A 14,004-nucleotide genomic window follows, 5' to 3' on the forward strand; every position below is an offset into this window, starting at 1 on the left:
TCGCCCTGTGTTACTCATGTTTCGTAGCGCCCAACATAGCCCTCTGCCCTGTGCATAAAGAAAAAAAAATCCTTTCAAAAGGAAAAAACTCAAATAACCACGATCGGCACAGTAAGTATCAAGGAATTGGAGCCTGACCAGGCAAGGGAGTATACTGTAGTGCACGCCTTGGACCCCATCATTTCCACCCCCCCATGGCCCTGGGCTAAGCTAGTAGTATGCTAAAGAGAGGACCCCCTATTCGCTGTCATGTCATGTCATAACTCACACAACCGCAAGTACCGTGCAAGGGTCCCCTCCCACCTCGCTTCCGTAACGTGACTAACCGCTTTGCTGACATGACAGAGGGGAAAGTGAGTGAGTGAGAGTGCGACGTGTGTGGGAAACCCAACGATAACACCACGAGGGCCCTTGTCGGGCTCCAATGATAACCGTCGTTGCAAATCAAGGCAGCATGGGCCCTGACCAAAAAAGAAATGGGATTTCATTTCTTTTAAACTCATTTTGCGTCGGTATGGGGGTGGGCGAGGAGGGGGACCACGACTTTGCTCTTTTGAAATCACCTAAAACAACCCTTGGTGGCTGCCGCTGCTGCCCCCGAACGTAACCATGAATCTACTATTACTACTACTATCATCCCACGATACTACCAACCCGCCGCCACCCCCGCCACATCACCACCACCAACCGACGATTACTAGTTTCGACACTTGAACATCACCCAGCCAAGGGAAGGCGACAAGGAATACCAGCAACACCAGAACCAACCAGCCAACCGAAGAAGGAAAACCAGACAGAAAAGGAATCCGAAGAAGAAGAAGAAGAAGAAGAGAAACCGCAGTTGTGGCCGTACACAGCACCAGCACCGTAATGGCGACGGGCACCATCAAGTACCGGAAACTGAACCGCTCCAAGAACGAGATCCGGCTCCTGGAGCTGCTGCCCGCGAGCGACGCCGCCGCGCCCGTGGTCTGCCGGCTCGTCACCGTGCCCCTGACGGACGAGCTCGAGTACTTGGCCCTGTCGTCGCTGTACGGCGACCACAACGACGCCTCGCGCATCGTCGTCGACGACCGGCAGGTCCTCATCACCACCCACCTGGCCCAGGCCCTCAAGCACGTCCGCACCGTCTTCTTCCCCAGCCTCATCCGGCGCCAGCAGGAGCAGGCCGCCATCGTCGCCGCCCAGCAGAAGCAGCAGCGGCAGAAGCGCCAGCGGCAACAGTCCGGCACGGGGGTCCCCGCGCGCCGCGCTGGCTCGTGAGCCTGCTCAAGGGCGTCAACTCGATCCTGCCGAGCCCGGAAGACGAGGCCAGCACGCCGCTGCGCATCTGGGTCGACGCCCTCTGCATCAACCAGGCGGACGACTACGAGAAGGACCGGCAGCGGTCCGGGATCGCGGCCATCTACGGATCGGCCAAGATGGTCATCGGCTGGGTCGGCCTCAAGATCCCGCAGACGGACGCCGGCCTCGCCGCCATGCACGAGATCCACAGTGCCATGCCCAAGCACTGGGGCGACCCGGAGGACGAGGCGGAGCACCCGGAGGACTACAGCCCGACGCACCGCTGGACGCGCAACGTGGCGCACCTCTGGGCGGACCGGGAGTCGGACGGCGCGCCGGCCTTCTCCCTGGACCACTGGGTCGGCGCCGCCGACTTCATGCACCGCCCCTACTTCCAGCGGCGCTGGATCCTCGAGGAGATCGCGCTGGCGCGGTACCCGACCTTCCTGATCGGCGACGCCATCGTCTCCTGGAAGCTCATCCTGCGCATCAACCGCTTCATGGAGGAGTTCAAGGAGAAGGAGTCCGACGTCTTCCCCGCGCGGCTGCGGTCGGCGATTGCGGAGATGCCGCTCGGGTCGATACACGCGCTTCTTGGTGAGTCCTCTCCATTCTTTCCTTCCTCAATTGGAAATGCTTCATAGTAGAATGCTAACCACCCTCGCAGACGAGTTCGCCAAGCGCAGGAGGTCAGAAAACGCCGCGTCGCTCGACACGACGAAAACGTCGGAGCGCACAAAGTACTCCAACTCGATGGTCTCGAAACACGACTCCAAACAGCCCGAGGACATGCCCACTGTCGAGAGCGCGACCACGAATTCTAGTTGAAAGAAAACCCCAAACCCCAAAACCAAAAAAAGAAAAAAGAACACAGAGATGAAAACCACTACATGTATGATATTATGTTCAAATTTCCCTTTGTTTTTTACCAACATTTTCTTTTGTCCATATTACATATAGAACTGGTTGGGATATTATACCACGTGGGCAAGCCATGGAGCCGAGTCAAAGTGCGTGTGACGAAGAAAAGAGCAAGCAATGCAATGATCTGGAAAATCACGGGAATTAGAGCTAAAGGGAGGGAAGGAGGGAGGCACATTCACCTCGGAAGATGGCGCAACACGGGAAATATTTCAACTGCAACGAAGTCCAAGACTAGAATAGAAGGCAAGGAAAGGAAGAAGAAGCAGAAGAAGAAGAATAAACAATTCAAAAAAGATGATCATGGTCTCATTAAAACTTTGTATGTGGTTGTTGGTACACGGTCGCTAAATGACTGACTGATGATTGTTTGACTGCATTCAAATGACAGCCATATGCACCTGCAGCGTGCTCTGCGTCTCGAACCGCACCGCCGCGCCAGGCGCGACGTAGAAGATGAACCCGCTCTTGAGCGGGAACTCCTTGCCCTCGGCCTTGAGCGTGCCCTCACCGCCGGTAACAATCATGACGCCCGGCCCATCCACGGCCTCGAGCTCATCCGACTCGCCGGCCTTGGTCAAGTCCGTCTTGAGCATGTTGAACTCGCTCATGGGCGGCGCGTAGACGACCGTCTTTCCGCTCTTGGACTTCTTATACGTGGACGAGGGCAGGTAGACGTCGTCGCGGCTGTGCGCCTTGAACGTCAGCGTGTCGGCGAACAGGTCGGCGCTGTTGCGGTCCGCGGGCGGGCAGAAGCCCGTGTTGAGCACGTTGTTGCTGCGCGCCATGCACTCGACAATGTCGCCCGACAGGTACGCGTGGATGCCGTCGGCAGGAACATAGATGGCGTCGCCCGCCTCGAACGTCAGGAAGTTCATGCACAGCAGCGCCACCAGGCTGCCCGCGTCCTCGGGCCCGTATTGGTCTTGGAGACGGGGGAGCATGTCCACCACGTAGCCTGCATCGCCGAATTGGCTCTTATCGATGGCGACCAGCTGCTTCTGGACTTGTTTCACGGTGTCCTCGCTCGCCTTCAGCAGGCTGCGCGTCACCTCGCGCAGCGTCTTGTCGGTCCACTGCGTCGTCCCCTCGGGCACGAACTGTTGCAGGGGCTTGAGCTTGAACAGGGGCTCGATCTGGGCCAGGGGCTTGAATCCGGCGAAGACCTCGAACTTGCCGAGCGCGACGGCGATCTCGGGCTTATGGTTGGGGTCCGTGAAGCTCTGGGGGTCTTTGGCATGCAGCTTCTCCGACAGCTCCTTGTTGGGGTGGATCTGCAGCGGCAGGGCCTTGGCGATGGAGAGGATCTTGGGCAGGAAGGGCAGCTGGGCGTCGAACTTATCGACGACCTTCTTGCCCAGTAATTGGTCTTTGTTCTTGGCCAGTACGTCCTTCAGCTCCTCGCCCGTCTCGAGCTGGCGCGCGGGGAAGTCCGGGTAGTCGCCGAACCACATTTCCGAGTAGAACTTGTCATCCTCGATCTGGAAGTCGAGGCCGGGGGTTTGCGCGCACAGCTGGGCGGCTAACGACTGCTTGCCCTTCTTTCCCCAGGGGTAGTTGTTGCAGGTGCCGCTAAGCTGAAATAGTGATGATGGCGCCATGATGTGTGGTGTTGTGGTAGTGTTCTCCTCGTTACTTGGTCTCGTGAAAATCGTACAAGTTGGTGGTGTATGATACAGATCGGATTGATTGGTTTTATTACAGGTGGAAATTGACTATGATCAAAACGAATATGCCAAATACCGAGACTTCTTAAAAGGGACTGTTAGAGACAGACAGCAGCGCAAACTCGTGGATGCTGTTGTTCTAACTGTAGATTCATGGCACACAGCGGCTTGCCGCATGTGAAGATTTGTATGTCGTCATAAACGTCATCGCCGGCCGGATCCCACATTATCGGATCCAACGGGCTTGTGGGCAGCATCTCAGACAAGAAGAGAAGAGAACAGTGGGGGGAACATGCTGCAAAGTGAAGTCGTCGATCTATCAGAAGTCGCTCCAATGTTGCATCGATTGCCGATGAGTTGTGTCAAAATCGGACAGGGTGCTCCGGATGGATGACGATCTAGAATTCTTCTTGTCATTGTTAAGTCCGATGGCGAAATGGTGTTGGAAGTTAAAAGCGCAGCGCCTGCAGCTCTCCCGTCGCATCAAATCAATGGTCGGGCCCGGTCGCATGTTTTGGAAGTGCGCTAGGCTGAATCAATCGATGCTGTTTCGCACTGGACAGTCCAGCCCATAGCCAGTGCATTGCTACCAGTTGCCAGTGAAGCTGACCAGTGAGGCTGAAATTGGATGGATCGACTGCATCGACCAGGGCCACGATGATCATGGTTCACTGCCAGTACCCCGAACCCCCAATTGAGCAGACCCGGGTCGTTTAAGAAGAACCAACCCGGAGTTCAACAACGTAGGTAAGCTTCGAATTATTTCTTCATAAGGATGCACAGGATGCAAGATACATACGGTAATAAGACACACAACAGTGGCTTGGCACGACAGTCCTGCCGCGTGTCTCGCCCCTCCACACACCCCTCCAAGAAGAGCCCTCCAAGGCTCCAACAACTAACTGCCAACTTCCAAATCGAGATGCGCTAAAAACCGCCCCTAACCATTAAACCGTCGCCTGTAATTTCTCCCTTAGAGCCATGGACGCACCTATTCCAGGTGATGGCACGCAGCCGCTACGCCATTGACGTCACTCGCATCACTTCAGCGCAGCTGAACACATCAACGCATGTTTTCTGCGCGACTAGATCTGCAGGAGCTGAAAAAGAATGAGGGCTGGTATGACAGAATGATTGGAAAATTCCCAACTAAGGGAGAATAAATTCCTCGAGTCGTGTCTGTCGTACACATAATCGTAATTAATTCTCTAATGCCTGCACCACGGTGTTGTTACTCATTCTTCATTAATACTCGTTATTCTCTATTGTCGCGATCGCAACTGGCGATTTGATACCAGAAATGGCATCATCATCTCCAACTGTGGCCACTGGGCCCGGAACTGAAAGGGAGCCCGAACAAACCTTTGGCGAACAGGTCAACGACGCCGTCGACGCCGTAAAGGAGTTCCTGCCCATCCCCGCGGATACGGAGCCGGTGACCGACCCCTTCAACCACGATATATCCAACAGCATGGCCGAGGAGCCGACCCTGTCGCATGCGCTCGCCCTGGACGACCACGAAGAGAAGGGTCGCGCGCAGCAGGACCACTTCGAGGAGGATGTGCTGGACCTGGGCTGGAACGAGAAGAAAGAGCGCATCGCCGCGCCCCTGGTCGGCGGGCTGGGCAACGAAGATCTATGGCTGCTGGTCCGGCGGTTCAACAAGGTTCGTCTTAAGAAGCAAGGATGCGGGCCGAGCCGAGGAAGGCGACAGACCCATGTCCTACGAACTTACATGAAGAGGAGCACCATTTGAACCAAGGCCAGCAAACTGACAAACACCTCTGATATAGCAACTGTACCACGTCAAGGAATCGACCAAGGCCGTGCCCGGGAACCTGGATCTCAACATCGCCGACGAGGAGGAGTTCTCCCCCGACAAGCTGCGGGCGCAGATCGAGCGCCTGTACATGGAGGTCGTTATCAACCTGATCAGCGTCGTAAAACATGTCGCGCGCCTACGATCGTGGCGGGAAACAAGGCGAACATCTGCCTTCTGTGCGGTAAGTCCTACGGAGAGTAGCGTTTTCGCATGCCCATTCCGGGTTTTGGTTGGCTGACTTTTGTCTCCGTAGGTGTACTTCATCGCCTGGCTTTTCGACTTCGTCGTGCCCCTGCTTTCCGTCACGTTCATCACCCTCATCGCCTACCCGCCCGCGCGAGGGATCCTGTTCCCGCCGGCACCGATTGCCCTCGTCGACGCCAACACCGGCGGCGTGCAGAAGCCAAAGGCAGGTGTCTTGGGCAGCCATGGATCCGCGACAGGTGCACCCGAGAACCACAAGGGCGAGGCCGTTGAGCAGGAGGCTAGCAACTTCTTCAACGGCATCACCGCCATCATTCTCACCAGCGCCACCGGCAAGCACCCCCAGGGCGAAAGCGAGGGCAGCGGTGAGAACGACCGCGACGACAATGTACCCGACCCGACGGCTATGGCTGTGGGTGCCGCGGACGCCAAGGACATTGCGGCGGGCGGCAAGCCCTCGCCGCACCACGACAAGACCAAGAAGCCGGTCGAGAGCGCCATGTGGAGCAAGATGCGTCCGCTCATGAAGATCGTGGGCGACATCACCGACACCTGGGAGCGGTTTGCCAACGCGCTCTCTCCGACCCCGCCGTTCCCGCAGCACATCTACCGCATACGGCTCGCCTCCCTCATCGTGCCCGTGCTTCTCATCTCCCTCTTTGTCACGTCCTACATGTTCATGAAGGGCGTGACCTTCGGCGTTGGCTTCGGCTTCTTCGGCGACCCCGTCATCACGCGCGGCATCCGGCTTCTCAACCGCGAGTTCCCGCACTGGGAGAAGCTCCTCGAGCTCCGCAACACCGTCCTCAAGGGCGTGCCGACCAACGCCCAGCTGACCCTGACCCTCCTCCGCATCGGCGAGGCCAACAAGGCGCCCCTACCGCCGCCCCCGCGCGTCGGCGAGGCGCCGCCGGATAGGCCCGTCGGCGTGACGGACGACGAGCTCAGGGCCACGGGCGCGGAGCCGCCCCTGAACGCGACCGACGCCGAGCTCGACGAGGCCATGCGCCACGATCCCAACACGGCGCACGAGACGAGCGGCAGCGATATTGACGCGGCTAAGAGCCCCAAGCACGGCAGCAAGGGGCGCAAGCTTGTTAACCTCCTCAAGAGCACGACCAAGGGCGCCGTCAAGACGGCCATGGGCGCAGACACGGTGCGGGCCAAGGCGGGATCGTCGCACGCCAAGCACCGCCTGGGCGCGGCGCCCAAGCCGACGCCGGACCTGTTGTCCGGGCCTGTGGACTTCAAGGCCCGGTACAAGGGCCACAAGGGCCACGTGTACATCTCGACCAAGGCCACGATCCCGGCCGTCGCGTTCTCCACGGACGTCACGGTCGAGACGATCGGCAGCGCCGAGCGCGAGGACCTGCACCCGAAATGGAGCATCCCGATCGCGGACCTGCGCGAGCTCAAGAAGATTGGCGGGTACGGCTGGAAGTACCGGATGATGGTCGGCTGGAGCCTGGGTCGCGAGATCGCGGACGGGATCGAGCTGACGGACCGGACGGGGACGACGTATAAGCTGACGGCCTTGCCGCTGCGGGACGAGCTGTTTAATCGGTTGATTGCGATGGGGGGACAGAAATGGGAGGCATGGTGAGGCGATACGGATGTTTCCTTATTATTATTATTATTATGACTGAGTCCCTCTTTTTTCTCTTCTGTTGAGGCTTTCTTTCATTTCGCATAGAACTGTTTCGTCATGTCATGTTTTTGTAAAATGTTTGTTTCTGACTGATTTTTTTTCTTGCGACAGTGCGAGGGGTTTGGGCTGGAGGGTGAAATGCTTGTGGGCAACGATGTATATACGAAGGCACTTGAATGACTTGGCGACGAGATAGACGATGATACCACGGTTAAGTAGAATATACCAAACGATTTAACGAAGAGAGTTGGGTTTATTTGAGTTGTCGTGGAAGTGAGTGATTGAATGGCTTCCCATCGGGTACGTGTAGACAGCGAACCCCGTGTCGCACGAAGGTTCGTCAATGAGTGATAAGACAAGCGACCACCAACGAACCCACACAAGATACTTAGGAACATGATGTTGAAATCTAATCCAACCAATGCTCTAAATCTACCTCCGTAGCAGCCATGATAAGCATGCAGCGTTGGCGTGGTAAGCTGAGGCTGAGCATTCTTGGCAGCTGAAATGCCACTTTCAGCTACGGCATGGAATCATCGTATGCCGAGGCGGGAAACACGATTCAATTCCTTCACTTCCGACCTATAATTCTTACGAAATAGCTCGTGTGTCTCTCGAAGACTGACAGTTTAATCGTTTGAGGCAAGAGTAAGAATCAGCATGTCTCTGTACGGAGTGGCAGTTGCAACAGTAAGTACTATCCCCACTGGCATCGATCGCGCTGATGAAAAGTAACAATGGCAATTTCGCAGGCGGGTGGCGAAGATCGCGTCTGCCACGAATGTAAAGCTATTACCGAAAGTTACAGCACTATCGCCTCTGGCGGCGTGCGGGACGGAACCGGCGGCGAGAGACCGGATTCTCCCGTGTTCTCTACGACGCTGGCGGAAGCAACGAGCAAGTCTCGCTCCTGCTGGCATTGTGGATGGATCGTGCTCTTGACCACATGCACTTGGCCCAATGATATCGTGGGGCAGCTCATGTCGTCGACAGGTCCTGGCGGCACTACTGGCAAGGTGATGATCAAATGGGAATCCATTTCGAATGAGAGCTCTCATCTACATGGCCGAGGCCGAGGCCCGCCATCTGTCGAGCGTCTCGTGATGACCTATCACGCGACCGAGAATTGGGCTGAAAGGAAACAGTTGAGGTTTTACAAGACGGAAGGCCGGCCACAGAACCTCGCTTCCATCGCCGCCCAGATACCAATGGTGGCACAAGCCACGTCGACGCTGGACTGGACGCCGACCCCCAGCCCTACGCGGGGCGGATCCGGCCCTCGGCCATCGACGATCGATTGCTGAGGCGTTGGAAAGACTGCTGTATGAAGGATCACGGCGGTACATGCGATCAGATATTCATGACGCACCGGGTCCCGCAGCTCCGCTTCGTCGACGTCGAGGAGAGCTGCGTGGTCGAGGCCGCCCCGGACACCGTCACCTCCTGGGTCGCGTTGAGCTACTGCTGGGGCGGGCCCCAACTCCACGCCCTGCAGAAGAAGAACCTGGAGGCCTACCGGCTGCCGGGAGCCTTGACCGACCAGCTTCTCCCCCGGGGCATCGTCGATGCCATGGCCGTCACTCGGGCCCTCGGCGAGCGGTACGTGTGGATCGACAGTCTCTGCATCATACAGGACGACGATAAGGACAAATTGGAGTTCATCGCGGCCATGGGGACCATCTACGCGCATGCGGCCGTGACCATCGTCAACGCGGCCAATGACAAGGTGGCCCTCGGGATACCCGGAGTAAGCATCGAGCGCCGGATGCAGCAAGTGCACCAGATGAAGGGCTTCTGGTGGGTAGAGTCGCTGGACCTCCCCACGAAGCCTGGGAGGGGTATCTGCACGGCACGGTCTGGAACACCCGGGGCTGGACCTTTCAGGAGGGTCTCCTGTCGCCGCGCTGTCTCGTCATCACCCGGGACCAGGTCTACTGGCAGTGCAAAACCGCCTCGTGGTGCGAAGACAGCTGCTGGGAAGCGGCGTCTTCGTCTTCATCGTCTTCTGCGGGCGGTCAACGAGGAGAAGGAATCTATCGGCACTATTCGGGCTCCGGCATCATGCGGAGACTCACCGATCGCACCGAGGAGAACTGGCTGACTCTCTACGAAGATCTCCTCAAAGCCTACACGCAGCGCGAGCTCACGTCCGAGAGCGACCGCCTGGGCGCCGTGCAGGCCATACTGGACGTGCTCGGCGGCCGCCCCGACGAGATGGGCTACTTCTGGGGCATGCCGGTCGGCCACATGGAGATGGCGCTGAACCTGAACCGCCGCCTGTCCGACGGCGCGAGACGAGAGTGCGACGCCATGTTCATGGGCCCCGACAGCGAGATCCAGACGGCCCCGTTCCCCTCGTGGTCCTGGCTGGGCTGGCACGGCTCCTTCCGGATGCCGACGCTCGAACGGACCCGCGTGGGCGGACGGCTCGGGCTCAAGTTCTACCGCATCTCGAATGGCCCTGCGCTCGAGGCACTGGTGGAAGCGCCATTCGCCGGGCCCGAGAGGGCTTTCAGCACCAAGGACTACCTGGAGTTCCAGGACCAGTACAACATCTCGTATCCAGAAGGCCTGGTCCATTCCTGCATGGACTACAACCGGCAATCGATCACTCTGGCCGACGCCCCGCCCGTTGTCCTCGCCAGTGCCAAGGCGCCCTCGGCCCTGTGTTTCTGGACCAGCACTGCGGTCCTCCGCATGCAGCACGAGGGCCGGAACCATTTCCACCGCTGTCCCGGAATCTCCCTGTCGCGCGGGGAAGTCAGCTTCCACGGCGGTAAATGGGAGGACGACGACAGCTTCACGCCGGACGGCGTCGAGGGGAAATTCATCGTCGTCGGCACGGAGCGGACTCGCATGTCGCACGGGGGACACGTCACCGTGAACCTGTTACTGGTCGAGCAGGACGCGGACGGGTTCTCGCGCAGGAGTCGGCTCGTGACCTATACGCCGGAGACGGTGTGGGAGAGTTTCGAGAACCGGAAATGGGAACTTGTGTTTCTGGTATAACCGGGGAGCTTCTCGTAGTTATGCGTTTAAAGTTATATATTTTTATATTGCTGATTACGTTATAAAGGGGTGAATTAAGTCCAGGTCAGCGGTCTCCATGGACAAGCATCATCATTTTGCGCCGTAGGAGAATGGCAATTGGTATTAATCAGATTTATCCAATATTCAATAGCTTTATCCGTAGAAAATTACACATACTATTCCATTTGCGCCTTTTCGGTCAACACCTGCAGTCAAACTACCCAATTCCTTGACGTGTTGTTGCTTGCCGTCGTGATCACCGCAGTCTGCCTTTAGCGAGCTTATGTACAGCCATACCTCCGCAGTATTGAGACAATTGTTTCCATACCGCGCATCTCGGCCGACTGTAAAAGTGTCTGACCATCTAGACCTTGCACTTCCCTGTCCGCACCTCTACGCAAAAGCACCTCAACACAGCCGGGCGACCCGAGTTTGACAGCATGCCAAAGCGGAGTTTCTCCGTCGTATTGGAGCTCGAGCGCGTCACTGCTTTCAATAAGTAATTCCAGAGTCGTATCCCTGCAATGATCGATTGCGTAGTGCAGCAATGGCCTACTTCCCCATCGAGTATCGACCTTGGCGCCTCTGAATTAGCCGCCTGACGATATCATAAATCACCCATTCGGTACGAGAACCAGACCCATCAATCTCCCATTGTGGACAAGAACCAGACCTGACAAACACTCATACTGGACGAGAATCAGAACAATTACCGACAAGAGCATGGTAAAGCGGTGTCTTTCCTTCATAGGGCTCCTCTATATTAGCACCATGTTCCAGGAGTAGTTTGACCAACTCGGTCTGGCCCCAGTCTATCACTTCGATAAGTGGGCTCATGCTCCCATACTTGAGGTTAGTATCAGCACCCTTCGCAAGTAGTAGTTTGAATATGCCGTCATGACGACTGATAGACGCGAGTGCCAGCAATGGCCTCTGATCTTGGGAGCAGTCTGTCCAAGACTGCGCCTCCAAGCCCAGGAGGAAGCCTACGACACCACAAGAGCCCCGTCTAGCGGCAGTCTCAATTGGTGTCAACCCTTCATGAGTTATTTCTTGGTTTCCGCCGTTATCCATAAAGAGCTGGACGAGGTCAAGTCTTCCTGTCATTGCAGCCGTCCAGAATGGAGAATGCTAGACAAACCTTGCTTCTTGTGGCCTGCTCCAGCAAAGCTTCTGCGACATCGACGTCTCCGAATTTTAGGACGAGTGGCAGCATCCGAATAATCCACTGTTCGATCTGCCCCGGATGGTTGGCATGGGTAGTGCTGTCTTCTGCGCCGGTGTCCTGATGAAATCTCTGGACCTGTCGTAGGAGACTTGACTTGATTGCACTCTTTACCAGCCCGCTGGACAGGATACCCTAAGGTCCTGAATCGGTGATGGCTTGGACATCGTCCACGGTGATAATGAAGTTCCCATGTCTAATAATTCTCTACAGTAGCATCGCGTTATGAACCCCCCTCGACGGGCTAACAGCAGTGTAGAAGGCAATGTCAAGCTCGGTTGGGTCGAAGTCTGGATGGGTCATGAATCTTGACGTGACGCTGTGGATTCCTGGATGTGAGGTAACCAGGCGAAGGAGCCTGTAGCGCTGTGGATGTTGCGCTGTGAATGTTGCGCTGACTCTAACAAGAAGAGTAGAAACTCTTCCTCCTGTCTTTCTAGGGCGAGACCAAATATGAAAACCAAAAACTCCTCCGGGTCTGAAATCCCATGTAACACTTCTTCGAAAGACACCTTGGCTCGTTCATGTGTCAAACCATGATCCAATGATCCTGTCGCTAGAAAGACTGCCAAGTTCAAGGCCAGTTGCGGCAAAGGGATCCCGTAGTCAATGGGAAAGCGACGAGCATCTGATGCAAGACCCAGGAGTGCATATACACGGTCGTGTGGTTCGGAACTACTGTGGTACCGGAACATGCGAAGGAGAGTTCCGAGTCGACGGTCCTGGCTCACCGGTGACTGGCCTCTCAACCAGCCCGGCATCATCTGCAGCGTGGCGTGAGAATGAGGGCTCAGTTGAAGGCCCAATAGTGAAGGTATCAGCGAGAATATCCTGGATGCAACAACCCGACGCCCACATATGACGGTTGCGGTCTTGGCCATGGTAACCTCTTGGACGATCCAGAGCCGACTGAACCATCGTCTTTGGGCCAAACGGATGAATGCAGCTGATCGCTGCTTATACAAGCTTCCAGTGCCGTCACATAATGGAAGAGTATCTGCCGACAACATAGATTTTACCTCCTCCAGCGGCTTGCTGAGCCAGTTGAAGTTTCGTAGCTCTCTCGCGATATCGTTCATCCAATCCTTGTATTTGCCAATGTCAGTCTGTAGAAACTACAGAAATAAGGCTGGAAATTGATTTACCATCAGTTCATTGATCTCCAGAGAGCTCCTACCAAGCCACACAAGGACCATTTCGGCCTTCTCGTAGGTGTCTTTCATTTGGCCCACCTGATGCCCCTTTTCACGATGATCTTGCTGGTTGATGCAAAGGGCATCGACCCAGAGGATCCTGTCACGATCGCTCCGTCGTAGGTGATACAAGGCATCGAGCAGGTTATGGGTAACAGAAACCTTCTGGCCGGAAAGAGTGACGGTAGGAGAGCTCTTAGTCACACCATCCTCCCACGTGTAAGAGAGTGCCTCGTATGGCAAACGTTCCTCATCACTGACGAATGCTTCAAAGATCTCACAACGGATCTCACAGACGTTGTCATAATGTGGAAACAGACGAAGAAGGGGAATGGCGTCCTTGGAAAGGTCGATCGGTTTGTACGTGTACAGGTGCGCCATCTCAACGATTGCTGTGGAAAGAAAGGCTTGGACAGCGGAGAGGGCAAGCCCGTGGTAACTTTTGGAATGATCTGACGGCAGAAGGAATAAATAGCCAAACTATGCACAGCCATGCTCGGGGTCGTACAGCAGAAAGCGTAAGGCTATGTGGCGGCATCGTTCATGAATGGGCCAATGGGATACATAGCCATCGTTCAGGTCGATCCTGCATCGGTGATTTCGAACCTGTTCTGGAACCACAGCCTGCGCAATCCTTTGGCTTTCATTTTCTCCATGTCCAAAAAAATTGGAATTACTCCCGACAAAATGCCTGGCAGCTCAGGCGCGACTGAACCCATATCGAGGAGTGTTGGTATCGACAGCTCAGTCGTACGAAAGAGATAGGTAGTGGCCGCGACGGCCAGTAGATAGAGAAGGAGAAGCATGCATCACCAATATACCAGTTTTACCCCTTTACTATCAGTACGATCGTACAGAGCCCATTCAAGAAGAATGCAAAAAAAGACGGCCAAAAAACAAAACAAGACAAAACATACAACACCGAGGATTCCCAGGTCGTCACCGACCCTAGTACTAATTCGGCTCTCTGCTGCTTATATATGGGAGAGCGGACGGGATCCCTAGTATTC

At 56.0% G+C, this 14,004-nt stretch overlaps 6 protein-coding genes across 6 annotated transcripts; 4 read left to right on the forward strand and 2 right to left on the reverse strand.

Annotated features, from left to right (window-relative positions):
* Positions 1-870: 870 nt before the first annotated feature.
* PG997_007067 (uncharacterized protein) lies at positions 871-2,112 on the forward strand (the record flags this gene model as incomplete). The annotated part of the gene is made up of 3 exons (XM_066811382.1): positions 871-1,223; positions 1,298-1,881; positions 1,952-2,112. 3 exons carry the CDS (start codon positions 871-873, stop codon positions 2,110-2,112), a joined length of 1,098 nt encoding a protein of 365 aa, XP_066670305.1.
* A 473-nt stretch (positions 2,113-2,585) lies between these two features.
* On the reverse strand, positions 2,586-3,806 carry PG997_007068 (Mannose-6-phosphate isomerase; the record flags this gene model as incomplete). The annotated part of the gene is made up of 1 exon (XM_066811383.1): positions 2,586-3,806. The coding sequence occupies one exon, from the start codon at positions 3,804-3,806 to the stop codon at positions 2,586-2,588; it is 1,221 nt and encodes a 406-aa protein (XP_066670306.1).
* A 1,366-nt stretch (positions 3,807-5,172) lies between these two features.
* Positions 5,173-7,501, forward strand: PG997_007069 (uncharacterized protein; the record flags this gene model as incomplete). Its single annotated transcript, XM_066811384.1, has 3 exons — positions 5,173-5,538; positions 5,666-5,875; positions 5,948-7,501. 3 exons carry the CDS (start codon positions 5,173-5,175, stop codon positions 7,499-7,501), a joined length of 2,130 nt encoding a protein of 709 aa, XP_066670307.1.
* Positions 7,502-8,283: 782 nt separating this feature from the next.
* Positions 8,284-8,850, forward strand: PG997_007070 (uncharacterized protein; the record flags this gene model as incomplete). The annotated part of the gene is made up of 1 exon (XM_066811385.1): positions 8,284-8,850. The coding sequence occupies one exon, from the start codon at positions 8,284-8,286 to the stop codon at positions 8,848-8,850; it is 567 nt and encodes a 188-aa protein (XP_066670308.1).
* A 56-nt stretch (positions 8,851-8,906) lies between these two features.
* On the forward strand, positions 8,907-10,555 carry PG997_007071 (heterokaryon incompatibility protein-domain-containing protein; the record flags this gene model as incomplete). Its single annotated transcript, XM_066811386.1, has 2 exons — positions 8,907-9,293; positions 9,434-10,555. The coding sequence occupies 2 exons, from the start codon at positions 8,907-8,909 to the stop codon at positions 10,553-10,555; spliced, it is 1,509 nt and encodes a 502-aa protein (XP_066670309.1).
* Positions 10,556-11,260: 705 nt separating this feature from the next.
* On the reverse strand, positions 11,261-13,375 carry PG997_007072 (HET-domain-containing protein; the record flags this gene model as incomplete). The annotated part of the gene is made up of 4 exons (XM_066811387.1): positions 11,261-11,265; positions 11,290-11,422; positions 12,821-12,886; positions 12,947-13,375. 4 exons carry the CDS (start codon positions 13,373-13,375, stop codon positions 11,261-11,263), a joined length of 633 nt encoding a protein of 210 aa, XP_066670310.1.
* Positions 13,376-14,004: the final 629 nt, after the last annotated feature.

The sequence above is a fragment of the Apiospora hydei genome, assembly GCF_038363865.1.
Source record: "Apiospora hydei strain CBS 114990 chromosome Unknown utg000005l_segment0_segment0, whole genome shotgun sequence".
Taxonomy (NCBI): Eukaryota; Fungi; Ascomycota; class Sordariomycetes; order Amphisphaeriales; family Apiosporaceae; genus Apiospora; species Apiospora hydei.